The 16,160-nt window shown below is 41.8% G+C and overlaps 2 protein-coding genes and 1 long non-coding RNA gene across 7 annotated transcripts in view; 2 read left to right on the top strand and 1 right to left on the bottom strand.

The window, feature by feature from the left end:
• LOC113572144 overlaps window positions 1-2,610 on the top strand; it is a 45,845-nt gene extending 43,235 nt beyond the window's left edge. Inside the window, exon 13 of the mRNA XM_035532570.1 lies at window positions 2,021-2,610. Within this exon, the coding sequence (XP_035388463.1) occupies window positions 2,021-2,094 (74 nt within the window). The 3' untranslated portion in view covers window positions 2,095-2,610. The remainder of the gene's footprint in view (window positions 1-2,020) is intronic.
• kif6 (kinesin family member 6) overlaps window positions 1-16,160 on the bottom strand; it is a 63,165-nt gene that overhangs the window by 40,691 nt on the left and 6,314 nt on the right. For 4 of the 5 annotated variants that reach the window (XM_027001457.2, XM_035532572.1, XM_027001456.2 and 1 more), the window contains exons 4-12: window positions 15,172-15,319; window positions 14,872-14,981; window positions 13,336-13,465; window positions 10,447-10,653; window positions 10,125-10,268; window positions 9,909-9,995; window positions 5,575-5,678; window positions 2,634-2,739; window positions 180-330 (exon numbers count right to left, since the gene is read on the bottom strand). In XM_027001457.2, the coding sequence (XP_026857258.2) occupies window positions 180-330; window positions 2,634-2,739; window positions 5,575-5,678; window positions 9,909-9,995; window positions 10,125-10,268; window positions 10,447-10,653; window positions 13,336-13,465; window positions 14,872-14,981; window positions 15,172-15,319 (1,187 nt within the window). The remainder of the gene's footprint in view (window positions 1-179; window positions 331-2,633; window positions 2,740-5,574; window positions 5,679-9,908; window positions 9,996-10,124; window positions 10,269-10,446; window positions 10,654-13,335; window positions 13,466-14,871; window positions 14,982-15,171; window positions 15,320-16,160) is intronic. The other variant, XM_027001459.2, reaches the window with a different exon arrangement.
• LOC113572137 lies at window positions 2,752-5,428 on the top strand. Its single transcript, XR_003410073.2, has 3 exons — window positions 2,752-3,459; window positions 3,585-3,699; window positions 4,756-5,428. It is a non-coding gene; the product is annotated as an uncharacterized LOC113572137 (long non-coding RNA).

The following is a 16,160-nucleotide window of genomic DNA, read 5'->3' as shown; positions in this document are numbered from 1 at the left end:
TCCTCAAATGATCGAATGTGACAGGCAGTTTGGATGTTAATGGAGCATTTTATAGCTCTCTAAGGTAAATCACTATGTTAGTAAGAGGCGGGTGTTCTGCGCCTTTAGGTCCAGCATATGAAACAAGGGGGAAAACCACAGCATACACAATGCCACCAAGTAAACCCAGCAAAGGATACTGATCTCGTTGTCACGTTGGGTCAGTATGTCCTTCAGTTTCAGCAGGTCTCCCTGGGCTTCGCTGGCCTGCCTGTCAGCAAGGCCTGACGATGAGAGAGCACTGGCCTCAGCTGCGATGTTCTGAGCTTGCTGCTTCTGCTGCACCCTCTCCTGCAGAAAACAGTTTCAGTTCCCATTTTCCCATTAAAAATGAAACAGGTCAACTGGTACCCAAGAGATAACTTTATGCATATAATTGGAGAGGTTAATATACATATTGCACAATTTAATGGGTATACAGTTGTGTATACCAGATGCTCTGGCCGGACAGTGTTATTTTTTCTTGATAAACTTCTGAGTAAGAATTTTTAAACATGACACATTCTTCAGATGACTGGTATGTCAGAGCAAGTGTGTGCTATGCTTAGGCCATGTGCAGTATGAAGACTCCAAAGGGAAGCGTGCTGGGATACAGATAGAATACACAATGATTGTTAACACATGTCAAATTCCCCATGTCTGCACAATGAAGATGAGTCTAATCTTTTAGATTCTTTAAAAGAATTGAAAGAACTGTACAAAGCCATTGTGATAACTAGGCTTGGCTGTGACAGAGGATATATAAACTTAGATAATCTCAATTTAGACAGTCTCTTCTTAGTTTTTTTGTTAAGAGTGGAAACCACTTGGACAAAATATGACTTATCCTCATGCAGTGAAAGTAGACATATCTAATTTGGCCTTTGGAGGGGACATGGTGTGGTTGGGTAAACTCAGACCAGGGCCAGCTGTAGGGTTAATTAGAGTTTCAGTGGATGTGCAAACATACAGCGTTCCGCGAGCATCTTATATGTCGATTGATATTCCTGACTCAAAAAAGCTGCATGCGTTTGTTTGTTTGTGTGTGTGTGTGTGTGTGTGTGTGTGTGTCTGTCTGTCTTTCTGTGTGTGTAACAGGCAGAGAGAAAAAAGAACTGAATGTGAATAATAGGACAGTGAAGCTGTTAACTGTTTTTGAAGTTTTGAAGCTGCTGACTGGAGGAAGAGCAGCTCAGTTGCATGGTCTTAGGAGGGTGGAAATATGAAGCAGACAGCAGAGCACAAACACAAAGCAGAAAGTGTGAGAGAAGTAGCTAGAGACCGAGAACATGGCTATGAAGAGAAGAGAAACCTCTTATGGCCAAAATGCCCTGAAACATATCAGTTAGTGTCCATACCGTAGAGAATTACAGACACATACAGTAGCTACCTTAGAGTTGGAAGCACACCTTGTGCATGGTAGTCAAATTTGCTGACCAGGGTTAGGGTTAGCATTAGGGTTAGTGTCACGGAATGCTCACCTCCCGCGAGGCATGTGGTTTGGCTAGCCACGTGCAGTAGGAGGACCTTTGTTTGTGGCCACACCTGCACCTCGTTTGTTTGTGTGTATGTAAACCCAGATCAGGGAATGCAGTGTCGTTGGTCATTGTTACTGTAACTTGTCAGTGTGGTGTGTAAATGTTCAACGGTGATGTTAAACGTTATGTTCGTTCTTGTTACATGTATATGTGTTTATCATTCCTATTTAATGTTGCTCGTTTCTCGTTTGTATTTATCATGTGTGATTCTTGTGAGTGCCGTTAGTGTTCTATGTTAAATATTAATAAATGCACGTCCCAGACGTTGGAGTCTGTGCGTCCTGCCCCTCGCCCTGCTGCACTCGGGCCATGACACATTACAGAATTTTCACCTAAGTAAACAGAAGCTTTAGTGTTTCAAACCTTTAACCCCTAAATTCTAATTGGTTTAGTAAACAATATGTATCAGAATGTGGCTGTAATGGTGCTGTTGTGAAACCCTCAGCAAGTTCCTGTGTTTTCAGGCTCTATGGGACATTTGAACCTCACACTGGAAATTTTGTGGTGTTCATCACAGCAGCGTGTAAAGCAGATGTGAGAGCTGCCAAACAGGTGAACCTACACACAGCCGTGAGAGCTGCCAAACAGGTGAACCTACACACAGCCGTGAGAGCTGCCAAACAGGTGAACCTACACACAGCCGTGAGAGCTGCCAAACAGGTGAACCTACACACAGCCGTGAGAGCTGCCAAACAGGTGAACCTACACACAGCCGTCTTCACACTTAGTCATAGACAGAACTATCAGAAGAGGGAGCTGTGTATTCCTAATAGGTGCTTAGTGGATGACCAAAGCTTTAGTTCTTTAGTTCTTCAGCTCCTGTTGGTGCTGTAGACAAGCTCTAACACTTTGCATCTGAGCCTTTTATAAGGCATAAAACATGGGTCACATGGTACATACAGTTTCAGCTGCAGTTTAGTATCAAAAATGGCAACCAAGAGTCATCATATGACATTCAACAAATGTGGAATAGTGGAAAGTAAAAGTGGCAGCGGGACATCAATGGCAGTACATCCAGGACAGAAAGCATGACAAGACGGGCAGAGATAAGAAAGCTAGAGAGTAGGAGAGATGTACCTTTAGAAGTAAAAAGCAGTGATGGATCTTTCTCATATCAGGGCCTAGATCCAGAGTTGTGTCAGGGTCAGGGTCATCGAGGAAGAGCTTTACCTGCTCCTCTATTCTATGACACACACACACACAGACACACACAGACACACACACAGACACACACACACACACAGACAGTAACCAAACATTGTGACACAGCAACAATCTCATATCTTCTTTATATAGTTCTAATTTCAGAAAACACAAGCACATGCAAGAAGTGAATGCTTTGATGAGTGGTTTACCACCAAACTGGTAACTTCTGTTGTGGAATGTTTTCTGGCAGAAAGACTGTATTTGGTCTTTCACTGTCCATGAAGACATGCAATAGATCAGCTGTGTTTTAATCCAGTGCTGTGTTTGACTGTTTGAATCCAGCACTAAACTATTTACTTTAGCCCATTCGAGGGTTCCACTGAGTTGACCTGTTGATAAACTATCACAAGAAGACCCTCCAAAAATCAGCTCGCTGTGGCCGGTACAGGGCCACTGCAGTCAAAGGCTGGTGAGAGGCCAGACAGACAGCTAAAAGCACAGGCGAGGCAGCATGCCTTCCAGGTTTCCACTAAAGTATCCCTCATGTAAATATGAACAACGTTTACACAACAATGACTTAAACAAAAGCCGTGCTTGGATTTCAGGCCCCTGGAAGTCACTGAGTTCATTCAGCTGGAATCCGAATCCAATTCATCTTCATGTCTTCCTGTCTGGGGGTTTGAGTGGATGCTGTGTGATCCTGTGTCTGATCTTATGTCTGATTTACCAGGAAGTCCAAATATTAATAGAACATGAGGTATTCTATATTAATACCATCTCATATGCTTCAGCACTCCTGTTTATTCGACAGACAGAGAGAATCACCTCATAAATGGCAAGATCCACCATAAACATCATCTACACTGTCTGTTTCTGGCCCAGACAGCAGCATGTGAGGCAGGACCAGGAAGAGAGTTTAGCAGGCGCCGTGATGAGGAAGATGGGAGCCATCATCGGTGAGGAGAGAGGAAACAATAAACCAGCGGAGCAGCCACAGGTAAAGACATCAGAGAGCGTGAAAAGAGGTGAGGCAAGCATTTCTGAAGCCCACATGTTCCCTGACTGGTGCCAGCACTTCTACCAGTCCAAGGAGTAGGAAGAATGTAATGGGGAATAAAGGCTTTGGCAGGCCAAATCTAAGCACAAACTGTCCACTGTTTTTAAAAGTTAATGTGAGATATCGAATATTTAGTAAAGGATTCATAAAACTCTCATAAATAGCCAAAATGGAGCTCACTTTACTTAAAGGCTAAACAAAATATACATATCTGTTATTACATTGTCTCGAAACTGCATAAGGATTTATTTTTAAAAAACAAGCAAATGCAACTCATATGAGGCAACCAAATAAAATACGCTGAAATCTGTAATTACAAGGTAAAAATCATCAGTATCAAAAACTTCAATAAAATGTACCACAGCAGTTTTTCATGCCATTGTTACAACAGTACAGGAGACATTACAGAGCATTATTTTGAAGTCCTCACTTTTGTTAAATTTCATCAACAGCCTCACCTGGCAAGCTGTGTCATATATTATTATTCATATCATATCATAGTATTATCTCATCCTGATGTACCAAAATAAACTGAGCTGCAAAGTCAGTTGTCATAATGTGACATGTCATTTCACCCCATGAAGCCCCATGACACATCCTAATGTCATATAACATCCCTTGACCTAGTTGACAAAAAAACAAAATCATGTTTTATGACAGCTTATGCTTGTTGGAATAAGCATTTATGCATTTTTATGTATGATGTCATGAAGGGCTTATGTATCATGTTGCCTTCTACTCTTTCTTTCATAAAGTTCTTTAATTTAAAAGTGGCTATATTCTGACTACAGTCTACGTCACTTTCTGCTTACATCGCTCTCAACCTTTCCACTCTTTACTTATCACATTGCCTAGATGATTGCTGTTGGTAGTGTGTGAGAGCAGAGCCTACATTAAAGAGGTATAAAAACAGTATCATTATCATGATATATTGTTGATGGCCCAGAAACAACAGCACACATATCCCTAAGCCCTTTTATCTCTGTTCTCCATTAGTGCTAAATGCATGGGAAACGGCACAAGACCAGCTGAGCGCAGCCCCAGTTCCCGCTGACCTGGGATGACCATATCCAAGCACGCTGCTACTCCAGCCATTATACACACCACACTGCTGCTCACAAGCCTGCTGGACTGGCTTGTGAATCTGTCCTGTGCCTGTCCTGTGCCACAGTGGCTATTCTGATTTAACCCTGTTGGCTAAAAACAGGTTTGAGGGCCGCACCATTGAGAAAGCACTCTTTCGTACTGGCAGATAAGTAAATGAACTCTAATTAATTCTAATTCTAATGTCATATTAGAACATCAGCCCTTGTGCTGCTAAAAGGACAGTCAACCAGGCTGTCTAAAGGTTTGATTGATAAGGGGATTGGTGCACACCAGTCATTTATATGTAGAGATGAGAGAAGATTCTGATTTACTTTATAAAAATTGACATTATATAAAATGTTTATAAAAAACAGACAAAAAATATATATATTTTCCTGGATTATTTCAGTGTAAACACTATGTAAACTCTATATAACCTATTATGGACTTAGTAGAAAAAAATACAGAACAAGGTATACCACATGTTGCCTGGGGAAATGAAGGCAACTGGTATAACCTTGAAGATTTTTTTTGGCTTCAGCAGTTCAGCTAACAGTGTTGTTTCCTAAAAACAGTAGCAAGCAGCATTCCAGCAGTTTTTAACCAGCAATGGCATGAAGCCATGCAAAAATATCTGATAGGGATTGGGCTAAGAGAGGCTCGGGGTAGTGAGAGGCTTGGGCCATATGAACATGTGGTGTGAGGTGCAAATGATAATTACATACATACCTCTGGATCTCCTCTTGACTTAGCTCATCGGTCCTCTGCTCCCCTGTTACCATGGCCAGCTCCTCCTTCAGGCACTGGATCTCCTTCTTCAGTCGAACAATCAGCTGCAACAAGATGAGGAGCGTAACGCGATCAGTGATGGGGCAAAGATTTGTAGTGTTGCCCTTTCTACACCCACGATGAGGCCTGCCAGTTAATGTCAGTTAGTTTGTTTTTGCATCAGTGACCCAAAAGGTCTGTGTGCACCAGTGCTCTTATCACAAAATCACTATTAAAAACATCTGAAGGCAGCTGTGACTTGGAGGAAAAACAAAACAATTTGGATTAGAAAATAAATAGTGTCATTAAAAATAGCCAATAGGTGGAGCTTATCTTTATAAAATTATGTGCTTCCTCAGAAAATTATATTTAAATTTAAATAAGTTAAATGTTAAAGATTTACACACTTACATGCATTGACCCCACACATAAACTTCTTCAGAATAGTTTTGAGTAGTGAGTTTGCACATGTGTATCCCCTTATGGAACAAATGCATGGCCATTTTTTCACCTTACATTTTTGACTGAGACCTACTAATATTGATAAATATGTAACATTTTATGTCAGAGTCTAAATTCAGTATTATTTCTAAAACTGAATACTGTTTGAAACAGAAAACGATAAAATTCTCAAGCATGAACGCAAAGACAACAAGCACATAAAATGGACTTAACCAAAAGGGAGGAACCTAGACTATACCTAAAATGTGGCTGTACCAATATGCTGTGTTCATAAAAAATATATATTCTCTTAAATAAATCAAAACTAAATCAAAACATACTGTATGTTTTCTTAACAACGAAAACATATAAATACTTTCAAATCATCAGCAAAAAACACAAGACTTTAGACACAAACTACAAAACTGCTCTCTGAGGATCCGCAAAGTTGGCAGTGACTGATGGATTACCAGGGTCGAATGCTTACCCCACACTACTGCAATAGGGTAAAAAGAGTTCACTTGGAAAATAGCCGCACCCAGGTGCATACTCCATACTCAGGGGGACGCTAATCCTCACGTAGCCACCCAATCCAAACTGAAATCATGGGCGATAAGCTCAGCTCACAGGCAGTCCACTGAGGCCCAAAAGAAACACCTCACTACCGGTCCCAAGTGCGTCACCACTAGCATTCAGACAGATCTACACTGGAAGGGACTCAAAGGTCAGTTTAGGCACAGTCCCACCCCAGATAGTGTCTTGCCTGAATAGTTAGCACTGCAGGAGGATAAAGCAAAAGCCCCAATATCTTTGGCACTGGGATTTCCAAGCAAGGGTCAAAGGTCATGTGCCCAGACATCTGCTTCACTTTGATCACTAAGTGTCACAGCTGTGCTCTTATACTATCTTCTATGCTCTGCAGGCTGAACTTGACACTTTGTATGTGGTTAAGAGGTTAAACTGGGATAAGTCCTTGCAGATGGGTGAGGCAGAACATTATTATTATAAATGGAAGAGGAAAGGAGGTGTTCAGTTACCATATTTTCTTACATTTTTTTACATTCGTACATTTTCATACATTTTCTTAAATTTCATACATTTTTGAAAGATTATCTTTAAGCGCAGCTGGTCCTGAATGGCACCACTTCCCCCGACTGTGCTGCCCTGTGTAAGATGTCAGCCTACACACACAGCCAGACACAGGTGAACAGTGACGCAGATGGCTGTCGCTCAAGACGGAATGGAGAAATGCCAGTGAGACACACAACTGTGTGCTGGCATCCAGACAACGCCTGACACCAAGATGTCAGAGGTTAAAGGTCACCAACTGTCAGACTAAAGATTCTCAGTGACATACTGAAGACGAAGAAAAGACAGAATATGGAAGGCATATAGAAGTGGTCATTTAAATATAAATAAAATATGAATAAGTATGAACAATACTTCATGTGATTGCATAAAAACAATCTGGATAGTTCAGTCAGCATCAGGAAATATATGTCCCTGTCACCCAAATTCTGCTTACACAGTGGTGTGGTGTTCAGCAGCCTTTAGGACAGTTTTGCCATGACTATATCTTTTTATGGTTACGTCTGTGTGTGTTTGGTGCTTGACTTTGCCCAAACCTCAAACGCTGCCTCTCGCAATCCCGGCTGATGCAACCTAAGCAGCTGGCCAGGCCCACAGGCACCATGTTTTATTCTGGACTGTGAAACTGTGCAGGACCTGCTGTAGCAGCATGAACTCTGAGCATCTAAGAATAAGATGGTGACACAGAAGTACACACTGTGTACATCCAATCACATCAATATCTGGACATTTCCAGAAAGACTACGGCACACTCGTATTCCATGTTCTCCAGCTACAAGACAGCCCTAAACACTAGCAAGTTCTTTATTATGTTTGCTGTTTTTTTAAAGTTCTGTTATAGCTTTAATGAAAACCGATCTTATGTAATTAAAGAGCAAAGAAAGAAAATGTAAATAGCACTAAAGTCAGAGGTCATAGCATTTCTGATTTGAAATGTGAGAGCATTCAGTGTAATAATAATAATGGACTTACAATAAGCATATGTTCAAGACTCCTGGATTTTCACTGCTTGGTCAAGTTAAAGGTATGTGCTAATCGAATTGTTCTGGCATTTTGGTACTTTGAAGGCTTATGATCCCCCTCTGGAATGGACGGAGGAAGATCAGACAGTGTTTGGTAGACACTGACCCATGTTTTGAGATGTCAAGAAATGTAGTTTTATGGCTAGGAATCAGTCCTGGAAGTAGACCATGAAAAAATGCCTGTGTCCCATGTGTGTTTTCAGTTTCATGTATGAGGGGACCACAAATTGCTTACAGGTTAACAGAAACCTAAAGGCTATACAAACTGAAAGAAAGTTGACATTATTATTCACAAGGCATCTTAAGGTGGTCTGGTCTGGAAAGGCACAAGGTGGATACACCTACACAATGTGACATTTCATTTACATTATCAAATTGCATAGCCTCTTTTAAATTTTTTTTTAAAAAATTAAGCTGTTTTTAGCAGCTGGGGGAGCTGGGGGGTTAGTCACTCAGTCAAACAGTAGCAACAGGACATGAGCCATACCACCCTCTTTCAGGCAGACACCGGTTCAATTCACGGACGACCGCAGACTCTTAAAAATACCTCTCTGAGGTTTGAAATTAGGCAGCCAAGTTCTAAATGCCGACCAAGGAGAAAGACACCGAGTGGCGTAGCTCACAGAGGAGCTGATTAACAGGGCAAAGGTGCAAAGTTCAAATTGTAAGGGCCTAAAAAGCCGATATCCAGTTTCCTGCTGTACCCAAAAATCTATGAATCTCAACATGGAAACTTTTAGCAGGGTCCAAGCAGAGATGGGTAACGAGCGCAACCAGTCCTGAGCTGAAATACAGGGCCTAGTGATTGGGATTCTTCATTTTCCTACCTTAATGTCCCTGCTAAACGTTCCAGTGGAGAAGGTTCATTGGTTTCTCTCCAGTGAAAACAAATCAGAAGCATTTGCTTGTTGCAACGTGTTTACCTTCCCTCTCCATAGAGTCATCACTTAAAGTGAGCTGTCAAAATCAGGAGATGATGGATGCGATACAGTCAGTCTGGTAGAAGCTTACTGTAGCCCTCTACAGAACCAGGGTTAAAGATCAACATTGTGCTAATTTGTGGACCCGCACTCCAGTTCAAATCCATGAGCCAAGCAGTTTTGAAGTTAACCTCATGACTACACTCTTACAAGTGGTCTTACAAATGTCTAATTGTCCAAGGAGTACTATTCATTCCTTTACCAGCTGTTTTCCATTCAAACCAGTATCAAACACTGATTGCTCACAGCAGTCAATCTTTGCTAAATAAGTAGGTATGCCCGAGGTCTTCAGTTTGGGAAATAAATATCTGCCAGGGCATGAGATGCAACAACATAATCAAAGCATGTAAACCTTCTCAGAGGAATGCAAACATAATGCAAACAATTTAAATAGTTCAAAGACCTGTTCCCCATGTATACACAGAATGACAAGCAGCACCACTGATGACACAGCGGAATGTATATGACGTAAGAACAGGTGCCGGGATACTTTCAGACATTTAGTCAGTCCTCCGTTAGCCAATTTTTTTATTTTGAAAACCACAATATTTGATACTAGCATTTTAAGTAATTATTGAGCAAATTAAACAGTGACGGAAGAGGTAAAAGGGATAATGAGAGAAAAGTGCTTACAGATGTCAACACAGTGATACAGGAGGTGTGAGAACCACTGGAGAGACACATGGACACATATCAGAACAAAAGGACATGAGAGTGCATGAGCAAAAAAAGGGGGGGAAGAGTGACTGCAGTCCAGACTCACCAGGGCTGGGTCAAGCTCTTCATTGACGAGAGCCTCATTTTTAATCAGGGCCACCCTCTGGGCAAAGCGACAGGTAGAGATAGATTCCTGAGACAAAGCCAGATATGGCCATTTTTGAATGAGTTTTTCTGAGTCAGGATTACCATTCTGCAGTGTATCTAGTCCAAATAAGCACTTCAAACAGCAGTTCAGTTGCAAAATGGGGCAAAACCTTACATCAATGTTCGTCTTCTCGGATGACACGGTGGCGATCATGGTGGTCATACAGTTACCCCCCAAACTGTCCCTGAGCACAGAGGTCATCATAGAGTTCCGGTAGGGGATATGAGAGCGGTTCTTCTCTGACAGAGCCGTGATGACCTGAAATGAAACAGAAGGATTTATTATAACATGCTAAAAGTGGCAATATGGACCTTGGCACATCAAAATTGCCACCAACTTTGATTACCAGTCTCTATTTCAAATGAAACATACGATGCAATTTTCTCTCAAAATCCATCTCTGCTTAAAGAAATCACTAGGCTGTATGGCTGTTTACCTGTTCCAGGTAGTGCAGGGATAGGTTGATGTACTTTGCCTCAGTGAGGATCTGCCCCCCCACGCCTGACTTGCCCACTCTCTCCGAGCCGGCCAGGTCAACTAGGTGGAGCTTGGAGCGGTGCAGTGTGGCTGAGCCGGGCTCCCGGCCACACAGGTGAATGGTGAAGATGCAGTGAGAGCGGGTGGAGGCCTGATTCATGGGGGTCTGAAAGGCAGAGAAGCAAGATGAACAGAAGAGGGCTCCACTGGCCATGTGTTTATCAAGTGCGGTCGATGTGGTGGTTCTTTGTGCGTGCATGCTGTATATAAAACCAGTTAAGGCATGAGTACCTCCTTTAATTCAATAAGCTAATATCTGGCTTTTGTATTGGAGCAGTGAGGAAAGTCCAAACAGAAGTGAACACTGAAGAACAGTGAAGATGAGTAAACTTAACAGGGACTTTTCTGGGTCAAGAATATCAATTTTGTTTGTATGGGATTCCTTGTGTGTCCCCAAAACTTGCATTAAACGGTAGTCGTATGTGACTGATAACTGGTAAAAAAAAAAAAAAAAATTGTCATTTCAACGAGGTTCTTTTACCATTGCCAAAAATAGCTAGGTCAGATCAGGCCAAAACACAGACATAAGCATAGTCTTGGTCTGACTCATTGAGACACAGTTTTCAGTGGGCAAAAGATGAGAGACTGCATTGTAACCTAAAATGACATCAAAGCAAAGGGAAAGCCTGCAGCCAACACAGATAAAGACACACTGTACTTAGAGTTTGATGATGCACAGTCCCCTGCTGATACAGCACATGCTTGTCGACATGATCAGTGAGCTTTTCAACAAAGATCTCCACTTAGCTGCGGCCTTGTTGATGTGGTACCTGAGACTCTGTACTTCCTGTATCTGCTTAGTAAAACCAAGCACATGACTTATCCACTCTACTTATCCTTACTTATCCAAGCCATCTGTATGCAACATATATGGAAGATATTAAGGGCTAATACTCATTATTAGTTCTTCTGGGTGTCATTCAAACTACTTTTCCAAATTGATCCAAATACTAATCCAAATTAATGTTATTATTTGAGTAACTTGGTACTCAAGTAGGTTTGTTTAACTACTATTACTTTTTTCTTTGGAAGGTGAAATGTACACCCATCTCTGATCAAATTGTAAGTTGTTATTTTATTACTTTACTCTGATCGCTAACCAAAATCTGATTTTTATCCACATTTGCTAGGCTATATTCAATATAATGTACACTTACCAGCAACATTTTCAGAAACAGCTGCCTTGTACCTAGGATGTACTGGCACTTTAATAAGTAGACCTAACTTATAGGTACATTTTACAAGCGTACACTTGTACTATGTAGTCTATTAGTTATTATGCACAATTCGTCAGCCAGCCTCTCCTCTGTTTTTCACTTGTCGCATTCCCACCACAGGATCCCTTCAGTCCAGATATTATTTGGGTTGCAGCACAGTCCAGCCCAGTACTTTCTCAGAACAGCAATCAGATTGACATGGTAGTGGCCTAGTTGTGGGTGTTGACCTAGTTTACACAGCAGTGGTCATGGGGTTTTAACATGTGTCAGCGTCACCACTGGCTTTGAGTCTGCCACCTAAAAATAAGCAACCCACAGCGATCCTGGAGTAAACTGCCTATAGACTTTAACCTAGGAGGTATTCCTCCAAAAACATGTTTTTCTATGATAGTGGCTAGGGAATGTAAATATACTCCAGTTGATCTTACTCACAGCTAGCTACATGCTCAGCATATTTGTTTCATTGTGGCTATATAACCCTCAAACAGCTGAGCAGAAATGGACCACATCATAAAGAAAACAGCAGGCAGTTTGGGCTAACATGAAAACTAACTTGCTTTAATATTCTTTTTTTCTCTGGCTAATCTCATGAGGTTAAAAAGCAGAGGTTTGAAACTTGTTTACACTTACAAGTTTGACCCCTTGTCAGCCCCCACCATTCCAGGCCACACACCTCGAGCAGTGCCTGACTCAGCAAGAGCCCCAAAAACGCACAGAGGCCAGAGAACCGTGATTCACCCTCGTGCTGCGGCAACAGGGGGGACACGCCAGCTGCAGCTGTGCAGTGTGGTGGGCGGGTGGGGCAGGGGTGAGGGGGTTGCTCCATGTGATGATGCTCGTGGCTGGCCAGGTGGGAGAAGCAGAGAAAAGACTCAATTCAAGGGCTTTCGCTTCTTCTGGTAAAGCGAGGGAACCTGACCTGACCTGGATAGAATGCATAGTTGAGCCTTCAACACCCACGAGCTCATAGTTCTCCCTTTACAGGGAACGGGGTTGGATAGCGGGGTGGTGGGGGTATGGGGGTGGCTGTAAGGAACATCACTGGGCCTCAAGACAACGGTTCTGGAAATGAAAAGGCCTGAAGGAGTTTAGCAACAAAGTACACAGCTCACTGGAGTGAGATTAAAAGTCACATAAAAAATTATTTTTTTAGGTTTTCAGGACCTGCCAAATTGCATAATGCTTCCTTTCTGTTTGTTACTAAAGCAGTTAAATAGAAACAATCCCACAGGTTGAAATCATCGCAACATGGAGTTGCAATGTGTATTCTTAAAGGCTTTTCCAACACTATGCTTATAACCTCATGAGAGTACATCTGTTGAGTCTATTTGGAATTATTTGCTGAAAAACTTGACAAAATCTTAAATTAATTTCTTATCATGAAAGGTTCATGACTGTTTTAATTCAAGTTACATCAAAGACTTGTACAGCTTAATGAATGCTTCAAATACAAATCCTATGAATCATTCAAGTTTAATAAGTTAGCTTGGGTGTGTGTGTGTGTGAGGTTGTTTTGTCGTTTTACCCTTTACTTATCCATGGAGAATTTGATAAATAAGTAAGCTCTTCACCTCTGCAATCATGCGATTAGTGTCACCCAAGAAAAGGAGATTCAGGGCCTCTTCTTCATTGGCTGATGCTTGCAGTGACAGGTTCTTGAGGTGAATGTTCTGGTCAGGATCTTCCATTATTGTTACCTTACTTTTTAATAGCAAAACATAAAAATTGAAAACGTGTAGTCAAACACAAATTAGATGAAGTGCAATTCTAGTGTAGCAACCAACACTAGGCATAAAGATAGCAGAGTAAGTATTTACAGAGAACTGTGGGTAAAGCACATGGAGTTGAACCCACTTTTATAAACAGTTTAAGCAAACCACGGTTGAGCATCCTAACACTGCAGGGTGAGCAAATACTACACATGTGCTTTATCCATCAAGTGAGTGGCTTATAATGTGATAATGAACCAGCAAGCTTTTTCAAAACAAACAAATGAATTACTACCCCTTGGGGGCTTAGAAATGGATTGTACAGACACTGGAAGCTTGTATTAAACTTATGGCTTCACTGCAGTCCAACAGCTTTCTGAAAGATGTCCCATTGCTAACTGGGTGCATATATAATATAAGAGAATTAGGTTGGTTTATTAGTGAACCTTAAACCTCTGGAAAACTGGAATAGAAATGCTTACATATATAACCAAGATAAACATATCAACATTGGCTTGTGGGTGTTATAAAGTTATAAACTACTACCGTTCCTCAATTTGTGGAATAGGATTCTGTTAGTCATAGTGCACCCATCTAAATTGGAATATAAACTGTTGGCACCATGTTTTGGATGGCACAAAAGATAGAAAGGGAGAGAGAGCAAGAAGAGAGAGGAGAAAAAAGGCTACATGTAACAGTAGATTTCAAGTACCCTTTGCTCCTTGAAAGTTTAGCCTGTGTGGTCAGGAGTGGGCATTGTCTATTTTCAGCAGTGTGTAATTAGTGGTACTCGAGGCCATGAGTTGGATACCCAGTGAGAGAAGACAGCAAGACAATGAGTGTGATTTAAAATGAGGGAAAACAGAGGAGTGATGGCAACATGCAGTAATCAATCATCTTAACAACAAAAATGTTCATGTTTATTAACCAGTAAATCAAAGAGCTCGTTCCAAAGAGAACAGTGGAAAAATAGACTAGGAGAATAGAAGGTAAGAAAGAAGCAGCTTGGTCCAGAGAGAGCAGGAGGACTCAAAGGGGAAGGAGCAGCAGATAGATATATTCAGAAGCAGTTCACAGTGACGCACAGCCCACAGGCACGAGAAAGGGAAAAGTCCTGACCCACTCCTGTCACTTAAGCCGGTGATACTTATCTATATCAAAGTGATCATACAGAATGATTACTTATCATCTGGGACACTGCTCTGAAATCTATAGGCATGGCATATGTAAGCACCGTCCTAAAATGGGGTTTTCCTTTGATAAGGCAGTAAAACATTCAGTAGAACAATATTTATGTAACATGGATCTACACCTGCCACAAAATGTTACATTTGAAAGGGATGTATGTTTGTGTCATATGCAGTATTTCTGTTGACTGAAACAGAGAGGGATACTGACGGTAAATCCTCTAGATTGGACGCTTCGTGTCGGGGATCCAGAAGGTCATATCCCACCTCATTGTAAATCTCCAGGTAAGATATTTGCGTGGTATATACCATGCTACTGTCCTGTTAACAAGGATGGAACCATTTCAACAGTGACTACAACACACAGCACTGCGCCTGCAGAGCTGCTATTTGAGCCCATAACCAATTCAATTGGCATTAACTGGCATTTAGATCTAATGAAACACTCATGAGGGTGAGGAAAATGTTTGAATTTGTGTGAGAGAGAAGAGAAGTGCAGGTGACTCCTAACCTGAGTGAAGTGCTGGTACAGGTAGGACAGCGTTCGTGGAATGATGCCACGGTCGCTATAGCGCTCAGCACCGCCGGTGATGGTGAAGGTCTTTCCACTGCCAGTCTGCCCATACGCAAAAATGGTACCATTGTAGCCTGCTAAGACACTGATGAGAAGTATGCCACGTAACCAGGACTGCATTTTTATTTTACAGACATACTCTTCCTGAAGTGTGAAACTGAAAGAGCTAAAAGTTTTAATTCTCAAAAATGCCATGTCTTTTCCACAGTTTCCTGACAGCATCAAAGAAGACATGGCCATTAAACACTGGCCAATATCACTGACAGCATCAGTGATTCCAAGCCTTGACTCAATGAAACTTGACATTCCAAATTGCCCAGGGAAAGGGAAGGCTCCTGAGGCGGTCACGGCCATGGAGACAGACTGTAAGCAGAAGCCCCAAACGAGTCCGGATCGCTCGGAACACTTTCGGGTTTGGCTCCATGGCATGCATTCCGGGTGACATACAGGAAACCTGAACTGCACTTAACTTGACTGCTCTCCAGTGAAGAGTCAAAGAAATGACAAGCAGTCAGCCCTGTCCCCCACCCCTTCCTTAGACCTGACCACACCAGATAACTGCCTGCCACCATATTGACATCTGAGACCATTTCACATGATATGAGGAAAAAACAGACACAGTACCACTAAAATATTACACATTCAGATCTCTCATCAGTGAGTTTGTATGAGGGTGTAATGGTTACAGAATGGGCACTTGTGCTTAGTTCTGGATATAACTTGGTAGAGGCACTTATGGTGATTATGATGTTTTGCAGTGCTCCTGGAGGAGCTACACAGCAGACTTCCATCACTCTGGGCATTCATCCTGGAACCTCAATTACTGACAATCACAGGATCAACATGGACATTTGTGAAATAAGGACATTATTTCTAAAGGGAGAAGTATGACTTGACTGAATCATCACATTACTAGGTGAGGGCAT

The sequence above is a fragment of the Electrophorus electricus genome, chromosome 13, assembly GCF_013358815.1.
Source record: "Electrophorus electricus isolate fEleEle1 chromosome 13, fEleEle1.pri, whole genome shotgun sequence".
In the NCBI taxonomy this organism is placed as follows: domain Eukaryota; kingdom Metazoa; phylum Chordata; class Actinopteri; order Gymnotiformes; family Gymnotidae; genus Electrophorus; species Electrophorus electricus.
The sequence above is the reverse complement of the archived record's forward strand: the minus strand, read 5'-3'. Positions and strand labels throughout refer to the sequence as shown.